Consider the following 16350-nt stretch of genomic DNA (forward strand, 5'->3'; position numbering starts at 1 on the left):
ATAATTATAGTGGGCCTATTGAAATATCCGTGCTTTGGATCTGTTCCTACTATGTTCATTAGGGTAAATATTTTACTTGACCTCTTTTTTTAATCTGAACAATTTAAATCCATGCATTTTTGCAAGCAGTAAAAAAAAAAAAAAATCTTAACAGACTTGGTGGCAAAGCAAAAGTGTTTTTGTGCTCGGTACGCAGCTTTCAAGGCTCCATGTATTCATAGGAGACGAGATTGCATATTTTAACTTAAGAAAACACTCGAGTTTCTGACTTTTTAAAAATCTCTTTTTAACTGTGACCAATGTTGTACAGAATTGTGAAAATTATGCACATTAATAAAGGGCTTTAGTGTAGTAATTTGCAGTTAATCCTTAAAACTCAATGAAATATTGGCTTCATAATGAACAGGCTTTATGTGTTGGAAGTGTACAGTCCCAGATTGATATGCATATGTGTGTCTGTTATTGCTGTTGAGGAGATGTGGAAGCTGATGGCAATTAGCTTTTATTGAAAAGCTGGGTTTAGTTCAATTAAACATTAAAGAGCATTTACTCATTACTAGGTAGTAGGATTACACCTCAAGCAAGACTCTGAAAAAGCTTTGGGTTAGTGAAGTGAGTAAAAAAAGCTGAGCACTTGTTACTTGTTTTTTGTCTCTCCAAACACTTGGTCTGATAGTTCCATAAAACATCCTTCTGCAGCTAGCAGTCAAGTCTAGATCTTCTCGAGAACATTCTTACACCTGTAGAAAACAAAAGTCACCTTAGAGAGGAAGATTTTTTCCGTGTACTTTGAGTTTGTTTGGAGAGTTACTCTCCTTAGGAAGAGTGTTCTACCCCTGTCTCTAAATGCTTGATATGTATCTTACAGGGAAATGATTTTTTAAAAAAATGGATTTTGAGAAGGACCTGGGTCTTAGCCTGATACTTCTGAGTTCTGCACATGCCACAGGAAGGCACCAAACACATAGTCATACCCAGTCCTGTTTGCACTCTGGAGCATAGTGTCTGTTGCAGTGAAGTGGAGGAGAGGCTTTGGTTGGGGATGCTGGGGCCAGCTCTCTGGTGGCACAGTGAATTTTGTACCTCTCTCTGAGGAAATGACATTCCTGACTCCTTCGTGACATGGTGCCTCAGCAGCATTTGCCAACTCTTTACCTCTGCTTCAAATCATCTTGTCAACAGCCAGAAATGGCAACATTGATCTCTGCAAGAGGGGCTTAGCTTTTGGTGAATTGTTGGTGGTACCTTGGTCATTCGGGTTGCGTTTCCAGACTCCAAGCATGAGAGGTGGCTTTGGATCCAGATTTTTGCAGCTGTTTTTCAGAGGATTGTTATTGCTTTCAAACGCAGTTGTGTGAAAGGCTGAACAATTGCTAAATGTTCCTTCTTTGTTGTGTATCATTTTTCTTAATCAGTTCTGTGCAACTGCATTTAATTTGGAGAACTATCTTTTTGAAAAATAGTATTTCACAAGGAAAAGAAAACTAAAAGCAATTGAGTGTAAGTTGATGAATGCATACATTGTGTTACTCGGAGATCACATTCACTTCTGAATAGGAAATCATAAAACCATGGACCTCAACACTCCTACATTTGCTTCCCAATGAAAGGTGTTAGGTAGAAAGCAAGCCCTGGTGTGTACTGCCTGCCATCTTGACTGTGATCCAAATACTTTTTAATAGCTTCAAAATGGTAATCTCAGTCAAATTCTTCTGAAACTATGTAAATAACATGTAGATTCTTACTTGCACAAAGGATTTAAAATGCAACATACGGATTTTTGATAATGGAATATTCTGTATGCTGCATATCAAACTCCTAAAGTGTTTGTACTTGATTCAGAACCACTTGCCTGCTATGGAAGTGCAAGTGGTGCAATAGTGCTAACTCCGAAAGGCATTTCAAGTTCCACTTTTAAGCTGCCCTGTTCAGTGTCTTCTGAAAGATGATACAGGTGCATTAGAGGAGGGGTAAAATACCAAAACCACCACCACCCAAACCCACTCATTTCTTGAGTTCCAAGAATGCTTTGCACTGTGGTGTTTTTTAGGTTGGTTATTTGTAACTGTACAGCTCGTCAGAGTTCTCATCTCTTTTGGGGGTGGATAATAATTTAGTTCTTTGCCAGGAGATGGCAGTAACAGATAAACTTTTAAACTTTTGTGCATTCACATCATTGGAACATCTGTTGTCTGTCGCTTTCTCCCTTGGGAATTCATTTTACATTTGACGTGTTCATGATCTTTACATTTCACAAACTGCTCAAAGCTGCAAGCAAGTTATTGGCAACATATTCAAGTGCCAGTATTGCTACTTTGTCCCATAACTTTGCTTTAAGCTTATCGTTGAATTAAGTGCAGAGTTGTTTGCTTAAATGCTTTTAGTCAAGTAGTACCAAGTTTCCCCTTTCTAAGAGCATTAGTGTACATGTGTGATGGTTGTTTTTCTAAGTTATGCCAATTAGGCAAAATTACACTTCTTGACTTTGGAATGAGAAGAGCATCCCGTAGATGGGTATCTGTTCAGCATGGATCCTGCCGTCCCATCTATACAACCACAAGAGATATAGTGGTGTGTTGGCCACAATGTGCCTGCTGAGGACAGCTGTTCCTTTGGCTGTACAGAGGGTTTATTTGGTGAACTTTACATCATTCATTTGCTCATTCACCTGCCATCTTTCAGGTGCATGAGTAAAGAATTTTACACCTCAAAAATGCAGACTGTCATCACCATAGCTTGTGCTACTGGCTTTTTTTGAACCCAGACATAGCTGGAGTGTATTTTTCTTCTATCAAAATGGAATTAAGGTCACCTGAAAAGGTTAACTTGATGTGTGCCTCCGCTCTTCTGCCATGCCATTGCTGATTAAAATTGTCTGTCATGTGGAGAGGGCAGGACAGCATCCTTGTATCTCTGGGAGAGCTGGAAGCCGAAATCAGTGCTTCTTGTCATTCTGCCACATTTTGCAGAAATACTGGCATGAGAGAGTCTCCATCTCTTTTTAATAACATCTGGGTCTGCTGGTTTAACTGTAACCTAACTTCTTCCAAACTTTGCAATTATTCATTTTTATATCAGTTAGCTTGAAAGGTAGTATTCTGATACCAGTTGAACTGAATTATTGCTTCTGTCATTTCTTAGAACTCTTTTATTACCCTTTAATTTGACTAAATATCCCTGTGTGAGCTGAATATTAATGCATCTTTAGCCCTGAACTATGGTGCCTGTGCTTGGGAGGATAGTGAATGCACTAACTTAGTGCTCTGGAGAGGGAAAGGAGGGTGATCTCAGCTCAGATGTTGTGTAACAGCTATTGAAAGAAAAATGGTACAGTGAAATGGGGACCCTTAAACACCTTGTAGTCAGGAACCTCAGTGTAGTGCTCTACTAATGCAGACTTTGCAGTTATAGTGGTTAATTGTCTTATCCTCTGTGCTGCTTGCTTTGGGAACTGCAATGCTTTACATAGAAAATTCTTCCTCTTCAAAATATAATGTGCTGTGTGCTGGGAAACCACAGTGTTATAGGTGTACTAGACAGTCACTTGCTCTCTATAGGTTGAATTTATGTTGTTGAACATGAGTATTTTGTACTGAAGTCTAAAATAACTGTTGGGTCTTTTTCCACTAAAACACGTGTGCCCTGTTCATCACACCTGTAACCTTCAAAATCAGAGAAAAGCTTACTCAGCAGACCCATTTGTTTTCTTTATTTTTATCAAGCTGTGCCCTCCAGTTTGCACAATGAATTAGCTTGTCTTCTTGATACTCAAAGACTCATGATTTTCAGCTAACTCTTGAAAATGACCTTGCAATGGTTATGTTTTCTGGAAAGCCCTTGAGAACTGTTTCAAATCACATAACATCACAGTAAGATAAATATATCTTAAGTAAACAGTATTTAGAATCTCAAAGTTGTTATTTACTAGAAAGATTGGGGTGTGGCAGACTGGAAGACCACTTTTATTAATGTATTTAAATGCCCTGATATTTTTTTCAAACTGTTGATGTAGGAGATAGTGCAGCTTAAAAGCTGCTCTGAGATGTGGTTTTGTTAGGAGAGGATTTGCTGGTTTGGAAGTGGTTAGATTTGAGATCCACTGGTTATTTGGACCTTGTTACATTTCAGTTACTTGAATTTGTTATTATGACTGTTGAAAAATTTGTATAAACCCAAATTACATTGTAGGAGCTTTCACCATTCTTTACAGCCTTTTTATAGTTCTCTAAGTAGAAGAAATAAACTAATACTCTTCAATGACATGTATCAGTTTCTCCTTTCTATTGCTGTTTGTTTTTATGAAGGCCAAATTTAGCGTGCAGTGGAGGACTCTATGAACACAATTTCTTAATTCTTTAAAAAATTAACAGTAGTTTCTTTGTTTTTTTTTTCAGGATTATTTGAAGCCTAAAGTAGGCTGTCATGAGATAAAGTGGAAAATTAAAAAGGTCGTCATCTCCTAGTTTGAAAGATTTTTTTCATGCTGGGCCAACTGGCATATGTTACTCACGAAAATGAAGTTATTCTAGATCTCTGATTTAGTGGAGTTTTTGGGAAAGCAAAATTGCAGGTTCCTTGAAATAAGTAACAGATTTACCAGTGATTTTTTGTGAGACCAATGACACTGTAGTTGGAATATGAACAAGAAAAATTTGGTTGCTATTTTAAATTTAGTGCAAGTATATTATCTAAGTGGTTTCTATGTATGTACTTCTACTCAACTACACAAACACCTTCAGCTGAGGGTGTTTTTAAATGTAACACCCTCAGCAGGAGAGATCTAAGCAAAGACCATAAGCAAATGCATGCAGCGTTCTACCTGTTTTATGTCTTGATAGTTCTGTGGTGGCAGCTTACTGTATTAATCACCTTTATTGATGTGCTTATTCTTTCTATCACCTTCAGCTCAAGTACCTAGTGCTTCTGCATAAGCATTAACTGATCTGTATGAAATAATATATTGCAGCACGTTGCCTTACACAGACCTGTATGATGGGCAGGACCCCAATTCTGGTATATTTGAATTTCTGCTGCTGAGCACAGTGTGTTCAATATGTAAATCTAACCCTACCATGATGTAAAAGGATCACAGGGGTTAATAACCTGTTTCTGGTGGCTTTCATCTTCATGATGAAACCCAGTGTTTCCATAGGCCACCAACAACTGTTGCTTGTTGGCCAAGCAACATACCTTATGCTGCAGGTGCAATTACAGGATGAGAGTTGCCCAGGTAGATGTTGCTTCTGGAATGTCTAAGTACTGCCAGAGGGCTTTCATTTGGAGTAATGCTGTTTTACTCTGGAGTTTTCTTGTATTACGTTGCTGAATTCATTCTTTGACCCAATAAAGTGAGCGTTGTCAGATCAGCAGTACACAAACTCACTCGTCTCTCCATTGTGAGTAGAAGGTGGTGTGCTCTGAGAGTCGGAGAGCAGCAGATGCAGGAAAGATGCCAAGATAGTATCTGTTCATATGGCTACTGTAAATACATGGGGAAATCTTTGTGCAGCCAAACTAGATGTACTTTACCCTGGAATTTACAGTGCAGAAGCTGAGCTGTCGCTTCTCATAATTCGAGAGTTACTTGACTCTTGCTGATCCTGAGGTTTCTTAGCTGCTTCTCATACTAGAAACAATTCCATCCGTTGACCTTGAAATAAATGCTGTATTGAATGTTACAGTCAGATTCACTCAACTGGAGGTTGTTTCAAAAAAATTGTCCCCCTTAAATTTTTCTCTAGCTGAAGAGAAGCCTCAAAACCCCCAGCTTCTGGTAAAAGTAATTCAATAATAATTTCTTTAAGTATGGAGCCCAGTGACAGTAAACCATGAGTTGGGATAACTACCTTAGATGTTAAAGCACCATTTACAATTACTGAATTACTGCCAAATTCGTTCTCATTGATTTTTCCCTTCTTACATCAGACTGCAGGGCATGGTGTCTCTGGCATATATTTTACCACCAGAGTCCTGAACAAAATCATGAAGCAGACTTGGCACCTGCAGATTAGAGAAAGAGCTTAAATAGAAAAGATGTTCTTGCATTTGATTGCCAAAAAGTTTTTGCAGGATCTTTGCTCATGCTTCTACTGGATATGTCTGTATTTGTTCCTATGGAGCCCTGTCTTCTGCTGAGTTGAATTATGTGTTGTTATATATGGGAATAGTAAAATAATCAATATTTTAATTTTTTATTACTGCTGTTTAGTGAAGTATCTGCTTGAAGATGATCTTATTTTTTGGATCATGTAGCCCAGGGCATTATGTGCTCAAAAAGTCCAGGATTCCATGCCCAGAAACAGCAAAAAGCTTTCTGCTGCTTGTGTACTCTGCTGAATTTTGGTTTGTGCTCATTCTTGCTTTGTGGAAATGGGACAGTCCAGTAGACAGGTGGTATTAGAAAAGGAGTAAAGTGTTAGAGATATTTTGGTGTACTTGTTTGGATTAATTTGTAACTGGTGCTTCTATGTGTGATAATTTAATTATCATGTTGCTCCAGTGCCTTAAAGCTGTTTTGGCTTTCTCTGAATGTATTGCAAAACTTGTTTAGTAGTTTACTGTGAAGTGATTGATGTTTTGATTGCCTTTATTTCTTTGTAGAGCAAGGCTTAGATCACATAGCAGAAAACATCCTTTCCTATCTTGATGCCAGATCACTCTGTGCAGCAGAGCTGGTATGTAAGGAATGGCAGAGAGTCATCTCTGAGGGAATGCTATGGAAAAAATTGATTGAAAGAATGGTACGCACAGATCCGCTATGGAAGGGACTGTCAGAAAGAAGGGGTTGGTAAGTACTTTGACAATAACTAAATTCACCTTTTACAGTGTTCTCCTTCACAAATTTCCCTAATCATGAGCTCTGCCAAAACGTAACTTTATAGTAAATTGGTATCGCTAAGGTCCTTTTCTTTGCCATGGAGTGGTGAGGGTTGCTACAGCAAAAGCTGTCAGCTCCCGTTCCTGCTTTGGCTTTGACCTCTGTCCTTTTGTGCACCACTGTCTTTCAACACTTGCTTGCTTCTGGTAAGTCTGTCTGCAAATTTGTAATTTCTATTTTGCAGGGAAAACTTAACATGTAAAATCAGCTCACAAAAGCTAGCAACAACATATTTTGCAGGGCTTTTGCTTGAGTGAAGTATTTCCAATTGAACTCTTTTTTTGCTTAAAATGTAAAATAGCCAATTGGGCTGCAGAAGCCTCTCTCACATGTTTGTGGCAACAGAGTTTTTCTGTCCTTCACAAGTATCTGAAGAGATGAGGTATTCTGCTTTAGAAACCTGCTTTTCTGTGCTCTCTAGTGGTGTGCCTAAGAAAATGCAAGGCGTATTGTAGGGAGCAGGAGGACAACACCCTGCTGGCTAAAAGCCTTATGAAGCAGTGAACCCCAATTCAGAAAAACATAAGGAAAACACCTGTTATCTTTTTAGTCTGATGTTTTAAATACAGCTGTCAAGTAGTAAAGTCACAAGGGTTGTAATAACAGTACTAAAAGTTCTTATAAGTATTCTGTGAGAATATGTCGTAAGGTTTTGTTCTGTGCAGATTTTGAATTCCTTTAAAGTTTGGATTCTTTGTGGTAAAATGAAAAATATGTTTCTGGTTCTTTCTAGGGATCAGTACCTGTTTAAAAACAGACCAACAGATGGGCCCCCAAATTCATTTTACAGGTCCTTATACCCAAAGATAATACAGGATATAGAGGTACGTTTTCCAATATATAATATCTGCAGGAGAAATAACGTTGCATATTGTTAGTGTTACAAAGATGATGCACGTTGGAGCAATGAAGTGTATCATGTGTATCTGTATCACTACTACATTGTGAGCTCTGGCTCTTCAGACATTGTAAAACACACCCTCAGCAACTTACTGCCGCAGTACGTGCATTAATATGTTACTTTAAGTGTTAACACCATCTTTTTTGAGTTTAAAGATTTCTGGAACTCTTCTGGGATGATGGATTTTAATAAAATAGCTGTTTTAGGGAACTTACTACTCCAAGACAATTCCACATTATTGCTGAATGTTTTAATATATTGATGATGCTCACTTAGAAAATGATCTGAGGGTTAATGCTGTAAACACCAATAATTTAAAACATTACTCATTTGGTAACTTATTACTTCGAAAGCTGCCACTGTTGCAAATATAGCTTTTTTCAGGGTATGGGATTCTTTTCCCCTCTCCAGTGGTTTGATGAGAACAGTCAGTCCTACAATGATAAACACAGTAGGGATGTTGGTGGCAAAAAGACTGTAGAAATGACTGTTCTTCTATTTGATTTAAATTTTTACTTATCCTGTTTAAGAGTTACAAAGTTGGGCTTGCTCACTTATTTTAAAGTGTTTCTGATAAATCAGGATTATGTTGGTATTCTGCTGTGTACCCACCACAAAACTCTTTAAGTTATACCACAGGCTATAATGGATTTATTTCAGCCATGTGATGGATGTGAAATTATTGGTCTGAAATTCATTAGTGCGGAAACACGTGTTTTGATGTTTAAGACAGATGTGAACTAATGGAATCATTCTGCTATGGCAAATGTGAGCTTGTGTTGCTTGGCACTCAGTAAACAAAATTGTTCAGAACTCTTAACCTATCTGTTAAATGTATCTGCTGGAAAGCATCCATTTTTCAAATATTTTTTCTAACCCTTGCTACAGAATTTATGAACATTTAAAGATAAAGAACTAAGCATGAAATGTAGCCTAAGCAAAATAAGATCAAATTTGATATTTACTTGTGAACTGAATGGTAGACATTTTATTACTTGAAAGGAGATGTCTACTCTCTGTAAGGAATGATAGTGATATTGCAATGATAAGCAGTTCATGGGATTAAGAACTCTTAATGTGATATTTTCTCGCTTTCTGCAAAATTCTGGCACTTCCAGTTACAAAAATGGGTGAAAAGCAGTGTGAAAAATGACCTTTGAGATGGTGTAGAAAGCTGAAGGAGTTCAGTATTATTATAATTCAGATTTTTAAAGTTATTTTTACTGAAACTCATTTGTTTAAGCGTAAGTGGAACATTTGTATAGGATTTCTTATTATTAGAGATGGGAGTGTTCATTAGAGATGTTCTGAGGCCACACAGCCTTTGAACTGTCACAATCTGCTATTTAATACTTTCTTTAATTGCTGTAGATGTCCTAGTACAGTGTACAGAAATGAATCCCCTGAATTGGACAGTTTTTACTAGTATGAAATAAGCAGGAAAAAACCAAAACCCTCAGGCTTTGCTTGTTGCTAATATATTAAATGTAAAAACTTTCAGTCTCTAAAATATCTGGGAGTGGGGAATGAGTATGCCTCTAAAAATATATCATAGTAATGAACATTTTTCTTGAAAAAACTAAATTTCATTAAGTAAATATATTAAACCCTCAGATTAGAAGAAAAATTTGCACTGCACTGCCTGGAAAGTAAGGGCTCATGTATTCAGTATGGTTAGCAAATGCATCAGTGTTTGGAAGTCAAGAAACACCGTTTTAGAACGCTCTTTTCAACCTGAACTTACTTTCAGAGTTTCAACTCATGAATTTTTCTTTTTCATTATATAATGCCCAGGTGGATGATGTGATGAATGTAGAATGTGCAGAGTAAGGGGTTATCTCGTGTCAAGCTTTGAGATGGAGCTGGAGCAGTAGAACATGCTGTATGTAAAACATGCCATGCCACTAGTACATAAAAATAGTAATGTGAGTAATGAGCGTGGGAAAAGAGTTGTCTTTTCTGCAGCATACAGAGAGTAAACTGTAAGCTGTTGCCATAGTTTCTGCCCGTTCCAAACTGCCTGGTAATCCAACTACTTTTACATATGATTTCCGTAGTTTCTATCTAGTGCTTATATCCTTAATGATGTTAAATATTACTGGGGCATGCAGGAAACTCCGGTGTATCTCAGACTCAGATGGAGGGAGGCAAGAATAGAGAAGCAGAATTAGGGCTGTTCAGGGAAAACCACCTGCAGTTCTGTACTTTCCATTCCATGCTTGTGTCTATAAACCTATGAAAATCCTTTGGTCATTAGTGGTTGTCAATCACTTGGGCTAGAATTTAAGGTATTGGCAACTAACCTCAGTGCTGTCCATGGCCTGTGGATCCTTTGGTAGAGCAGGAAAGCTGGAAGGAGCCAAGAACTGTCAGCTGTGGGCTCTGGCTTCTGAACTTCATTTTAGCAAAAGTAAGTGTAAGCCTCTGTTTGCCCAAATTCAGGAATCAAATGTCTTTGTCCCGTCTTCTCGAGCGGTGAAGTCTCTCTTTGCAAACTAATGGCTACTTCCAGAATCATCACTGCTCAGTTTATACAGGCAGCGTGTTTACCACTCCTGGTTCTTCGAAATTGCTGAACTAGAGGGGGAACGCAGAAGGACAGGGGTATTGTGCCACGCCAAATTTTTCCCTGTTTACATATTTCCTTCAAACCTTCTGAAATATTGCTGTTTTCCAGGTTTCCAACCTGGAGTGGGGTTAGTGTTTCTGCTAACAGTCAAGAGTTCAATAATTCTTCCACTTCCAAAAGTCTATTACAATTTTTCTAATAAATGACCCTTAAAAACACTTTTAACAAATTGCTCCCCTAAAGAACTGTCAAAAGAAGCTTTTAACACTTGTTAAAAATGTAGATGGTGAGTAACAATAACAGCAAAACTTAGCTATCAGACCAGGAGCACTTAACCTTTTTCTCTCCTCATTCTGTTTTTAAGCCTGAAGTCATGCTCTCCCCCAGTTTCATCCCTTTTCCCATTCCTTCATTTTTCAAAGCAATGTGCAGAAGCTCTTAAGTAAGACTTTCATCTTATCTTAGTTGTGATGAAGAATTTTGTATCTCTGAATACTAAAATGTTTTTTCTTCAAATATTTGCCTGGACTTTTAATAAGATCTTCCTGTTTCTGTCAGAGGGTCTGCATTTAGGGAGCTAGTGATGAGCCAAAGGCTACCATATTAGCATTTATATCATTATATAAGTATTTTTATAAGACATTTATCTTGTGTCCAAAGGACTTTATTTTTTTAATACAGTAAAATATATTTGATGTAATGCAAAAATCTTGTCATTCAGTATTTTACCTGTGGAGTGCAAAGATTAACCAAATTGTGCTAGACTGCTGCTAATGATAAGAGTTATTAATTCACTGCAGCTGGTACTAAATTGGGTTGTGGGTAGAGATAAGCTCAAAGGAGAATGTGCTCTCTTCTTTGGATTGACTGATGGAATTTGAAAAGTAATCCAAAACCTGAATTAACAGTTGGAAGGAAAAATGAGGAATGATAAATAGCAAATTTGAATTATTTCCCTAGGGCTTTATTTGCATTTTGGGTCAAAAGTCCAGGCAATCACAAAGTGGTATTAGCTGCAAGGTAATACAAAGTGAGGTCCTCTTGCCTCTCTGTAAATTTATTGGTGCCAATATCTGTTTATTTCATGCCAAACCCATTCTAGGAATATAATGTCACTTCTGAAATAACTGGATTTGAAAATAAGAGGACATTTAGACATCTGAAAGCAAGTTCTTGGAAAGAGGTTATTACTCTCCACCTCCACTGTGAAGCCAAATATTTAATTAGGTTTCATTTCACAAGAGGTGGTCCAGTAATTTTCAATGTCTCCAAGTCAGATGTTGAATTGCCAAGCTTCTTTAGGAGCTTTTTTTTAAAGGGAAAACTTGATTTGGGGCTTATCCTAGAAAATTGAACGTGGGTTTGCAAGACCTTGTTTCTGGAGATGATCTGGTTGGTGTGACGTGTCCTGTGCCTGGGTGCCATCCCAAAGCCTTGTGGAGAAGGTCAGCTATTTTAGTGGGACTGTGTTAATCGGCACGCTGCCGGGATGGGAAGTTTAATACTGCTGATTCCAGAACCCCAAGTCCCTGGATTTTTTCCATATTATTTGTGAAGCTTGGCCAACTATTCTGTTTTCCCCTCAGGATTAGCACAAGTATCTATTTCTTGTGATGAGTTGAGAAGACTTACCTCATAAATGTTCCCCTTGATAGAGAAGACAGATCTGTCAGGGAAGAGTAGCTGCTTTGTTCCTCTGCATCTTCCTGTTGCAGGTTTTCCTGAGTAGGAGTTGAGAGGATTCTTTACTGCCTCCCTGGGGTAACAGAACTGCTGTAGTGGTCAGATCAAAGACTGGCTTGCACAGCGTCCTGTCTCTTGGCAGCACCCGGTAACAGATGCATGGGGCAGAGCACGGGGACATGGTGCAGCTACACTTCTTTTACGTGGGAGTAATCAAAGTCTCTCATGTCCGGCCTCTCTGGTGTGTTCTGTCACCTCAACAAGTCAGGCACTACCACCTTCCTGGGCACTAAGATAGTCCTAATGCTGAATTATTCTTCCTTAGGTCTGAAAATTCAGTTTATATTGCCTTTTTGTCTGATTTGCTTAAACTCTCTCCAGCGTATAACACCATTTTGACACTCAGAGAACATGCTGTCTTTTCTTCATGCTTGATGAAATGGTTTGTATTACACTGTCAGCTGTCTCCCAAAGACATTTCCTATATTCCTTGTATATACCTCAGTGGCCTTTAATGCAGTTTCTGCAAGTATCCTCTTCCTCTGTAAGACATTAGCATATTCCACTCTCCAGTTTTACCTCGCCCAGCATCATAAGGTCGATCTGTTCTTTTTGAATGTGGCTTTAAAAAGGGCTCAGCAAAGCTGCAGGAATGGTTTTACTTGGTGGACTTTTGAGCAGCTTCATACATATTGGATCAGTTGCATGCAGAAAGAGACAACACTTCATCAATCCATATTGCCCACATTTGGATCTTATCTCAGCGGCTGTAAACATGAGGAACTTAATTTTTAGGTCTTGAATTCTGCCAAAAAAAATCATGATTTAATTATAACGCTTGCTAGGAAAAGCTTCCCATTCCTTTCTCTAGAGTTGTTTAGATTTTTAGACTTCATTGTTTACGGCTTTTCTTCTGGTCTTGGAGTTCACACTAAAAGTGATATTTTACCCCAGACTGATCTGAAAGCCCATGTAGTGTTCAGATGGGGAGTGGCTCGCAATAGTACATCCCTAGCTTTTTGGCCTCGCTTTAATTTCAGACTGTTCTTCAGAACATGGCCCGAGTATCTTGTGATATTTATAAATCAAGTCAGAAGCCCACTTTTCAATTATTGGAATTCCCCCCCCTGCCCTTTTTTTTTTTGTGAAAGTGAACCTTTCTGTTTGTATTAAACAAATGCACACTGACTTTAAATATACTTACATGTATATATAAGATTAGCATAAGTTATATGTGAGTGGGGTACAGTGAATCCCTATTTCTCTATTTGTTAGACTTGCTTCAGTTATTCTTCATGAAGGTGGCTTTTATTCTTATTTGACTCTTGTGTTTGCATGAAATGAGGTAAATCCACAAATCAGTTGATTGCTGTTTTGAATTAATCTTTACTTGGGTTTACTACCTTGCATTTGTTTACTATGTTACTGTTTGCCCCCTCTTCCCATGTAAATTTTTTTCTTCTGGACCTTCACCTAGCTTTAGTTGTGAATAATATAAAGTATGAAGAATTCTTAGTAGTGAAAAGGGCAAATTCTTTTGATGAGCAGTCGTGCCTGTGTTTTCAGAGCAGTAGTGTATAAATTAACTTAAACACTAAACAATTGTCATATGAGGGACACGGTGTCATGCAGCTCCCAGTTGTGTAGCTGCTGCCTTCTATGTTTCGAAGCATTTTGAGAGTAAAAGCCATATCTAGTCACTCTTCTGAGTCCTGTGGTGTAGCATGGATCATGTTGGTTCAGTTTTTTCCTGGAATAGGGTAAGAGAATTACTAGGAAAATACAATATGCTTAATGATAAAAGTAGGATAATAAATGGCAAGATGTGGTGGTGGAAGGTTTGCGGCACTTGGTGTTCTAACAGCAGTGCCAGTTTATGTTCAAGATATTGGTATGGACATCTGGATACACTGCTGCTCACTTCCAAAGACATGTTTACTGGCTCAGGTGCCAATGTGCTCAGGTCTTAGTGAATGTGTAATTCATGTATCCCATGCCTGCAGCTAGAACTCTTCAGCTGCTCTGTTGAGATGTGAGCTCTGTAGACCTTACTGACCACATAATTTTCTTGCTCATCACTTCTGTTATGCAGCTGGTCTAAGGAGGAGGTGTTTTATGAAGGGGATGTTGGATACAGCGCAAGTACTTTTTCTGCCCTCCTGCTTTGGCGCAGGGATGTTATTGCTTTCCCTGTACAGTACCTGTCCCAGTGCTGATCCAGTTCCTGTGGTCTGTGAGTTTTTAGTTGTCTCTGCTGCTCCATGCCTACCACTGGCACTTAGCTCCTCCACAGTGGTTTATAGAAGTGATGACACTCACAAGAAAGATGGTGATGCTCTTTACTTGAAGGGGTTTTTATCCCTCTGCCATCTGCTTTGGAAGGAGGCTTTGCTGCTGGCACATCTCTACCCTGACAATGTATGTTCATTTGCTTCTGCCTTTCTTCTGCTGCAGTCAGGAGGGATTTTCTTATTACTCTTTGAAGAAAGCATGTGAAGAACAAGGGCTTGGATTTTAACTGCCCCTGGTGTAAATGCCTAATGCTTTAGGAGAAATCCATATGGACATAACAAATGTGTATATTCCTTTTGTTCCTTTTTCTTTTTTCTGCCCCATTTGTCCTGCAGGAGAATTGTGTATTCAAAGGGAACAGAAACTCCTTGGTTTATGGGATTAAGATAAGCCCACTTACTCTGCAATAACATTCACAAGGAAAAAAAATGCAATTTTTAGCCAAGGAGCTGAACACAGTGTACATTATCAAATGGGGAAAAAACCCTGTTCCTGGTAGATTATCCTTAACGCTTCCAATATATAGTTAATGTTCCAACCGTTAATCCAGATGAATTGCATCTCTTTTTACTGTGCATCTTTGTACCACTGAATATATTCTGGCATGGTTGAGGCTTGGCTATACCTCTACATCTTGGACTATATTCTACATGTACTTTTCTCTCTAAATGCCTTTTTTTATCCATGTATGCATTTCTTCAGCTGCCAAATGGCTCTCCTGCTGTGGCAGATGCTTTGGCTTCGTGCTTGGTCTTTATCCCTTGTATGTCCAGATTTTGTTGGTTATACAGCATTTGTCAGCTACTTTCTGCGATTGCTCTAGTGAGCTTTTAGGAAAGTGTGAGAAACTTATTTTCTTTGTGTGTGGACTAAGGAGATGTTGTTCGGCAACATCTTGCTTTTAATTGTGAAACTCTAGTTTAGAGGCAGTTATCTTGGAGACTTTGAGGGGATCTGTAGGAAATATAGTAATGTGTTGCATATAGTATAGTGTTGCATATATTGGTATTAGGTTTGGTACCATAAATATGCAAATAAGCCTAGAGTCTCTTTGTCATTGACTTGCTGCTGCTTGTAATGGTCCATAAAACACAGCGATTTCTTCCTCGCCCCTTGTACCTGCCTGCCTACTCGGCGTATACACAGCTTATTAAGATATCTCCTGGAAGGAGATTGCAGATGAAGACTTTTACTAACTGCGCTATTCAGTAACAACCAGAAATTTCCTACAGCAGGAAGCTTTAATGTGGTTGCCAGTATTGTATTAAACATGTTCCTTTTCAGAGGGTCCTCCAGGTTGCCCACCCACTCAGCTGTATTTAGTCATCTAAAATAATGTTATTTCTCTATACGTCCACATCTGTTTTCACTCTACTGCCAATTGAAATGCTGCTGTAGATTCTCTGTGTATTGTGGCTACTTTCCCAGCATATTGAAAATTTACGCAGTGTAAGGGGATTTTACAAGTTCTCGAAAAACATGAAGTATTTTCCCACAGTAGCCGCACCGTATAACGTCTAAATGAAATGACATCTCTTCACAGGATTAAAATGTGCACCTGTGTATGACTTACTGCTTTACAGTGCCTTCACATAGATACACATAATACTTTAGTTTCTTTTATCTGAAGCCAGCATTTTCTTATGGGGAGCTTATTAAGTAGCTTCTTATCGTGAACTTGTAAGAATTAAGCCAGCTAGTGCCCTGAGTGTCCGGTGAGTGTACTTTTACTGACTGCTGTTTTGTTTGGGACACTGTTACAAGCAAAATTTCTGATTTGTGGTGTTCTGAATGTATTCTCTAGCTATTGGTAATTACTGTTGCAGGAAGCTGAAGTGTGAAAGTGCTCACATGGTGTTTGAGCAATCGACAGCTAGCGTAATCCTGTGCATGTTATGTACAGCTGCTTATTTCAGGCCTTTCCAAGAACGTTGCTTTAGGGAAGCTCTGCCTTAGACTTCTTAAGAGTTGAATGTCTGAACATACATTGTTTCCAAAACTTATTTCAACTGGGTAACTCTAATCTGT

At 38.5% G+C, this 16350-nt stretch overlaps 1 protein-coding gene across 1 annotated transcript in view; it reads left to right on the forward strand.

Moving 5' to 3' along the window:
- Window positions 1–16350, forward strand: part of FBXW11 (F-box and WD repeat domain containing 11) — a 55844-nt gene that overhangs the window by 24416 nt on the left and 15078 nt on the right. Inside the window, exons 4-5 of the mRNA XM_010163656.1 lie at window positions 6601–6787; window positions 7611–7701. Coding sequence (XP_010161958.1) covers window positions 6601–6787; window positions 7611–7701 — 278 coding nt within the window. The remainder of the gene's footprint in view (window positions 1–6600; window positions 6788–7610; window positions 7702–16350) is intronic.

This window comes from Antrostomus carolinensis, unplaced genomic scaffold, assembly GCF_000700745.2.
Source record: "Antrostomus carolinensis isolate BGI_N321 unplaced genomic scaffold, ASM70074v2 scaffold22142, whole genome shotgun sequence".
Lineage (NCBI taxonomy): Eukaryota > Metazoa > Chordata > Aves > Caprimulgiformes > Caprimulgidae > Antrostomus > Antrostomus carolinensis.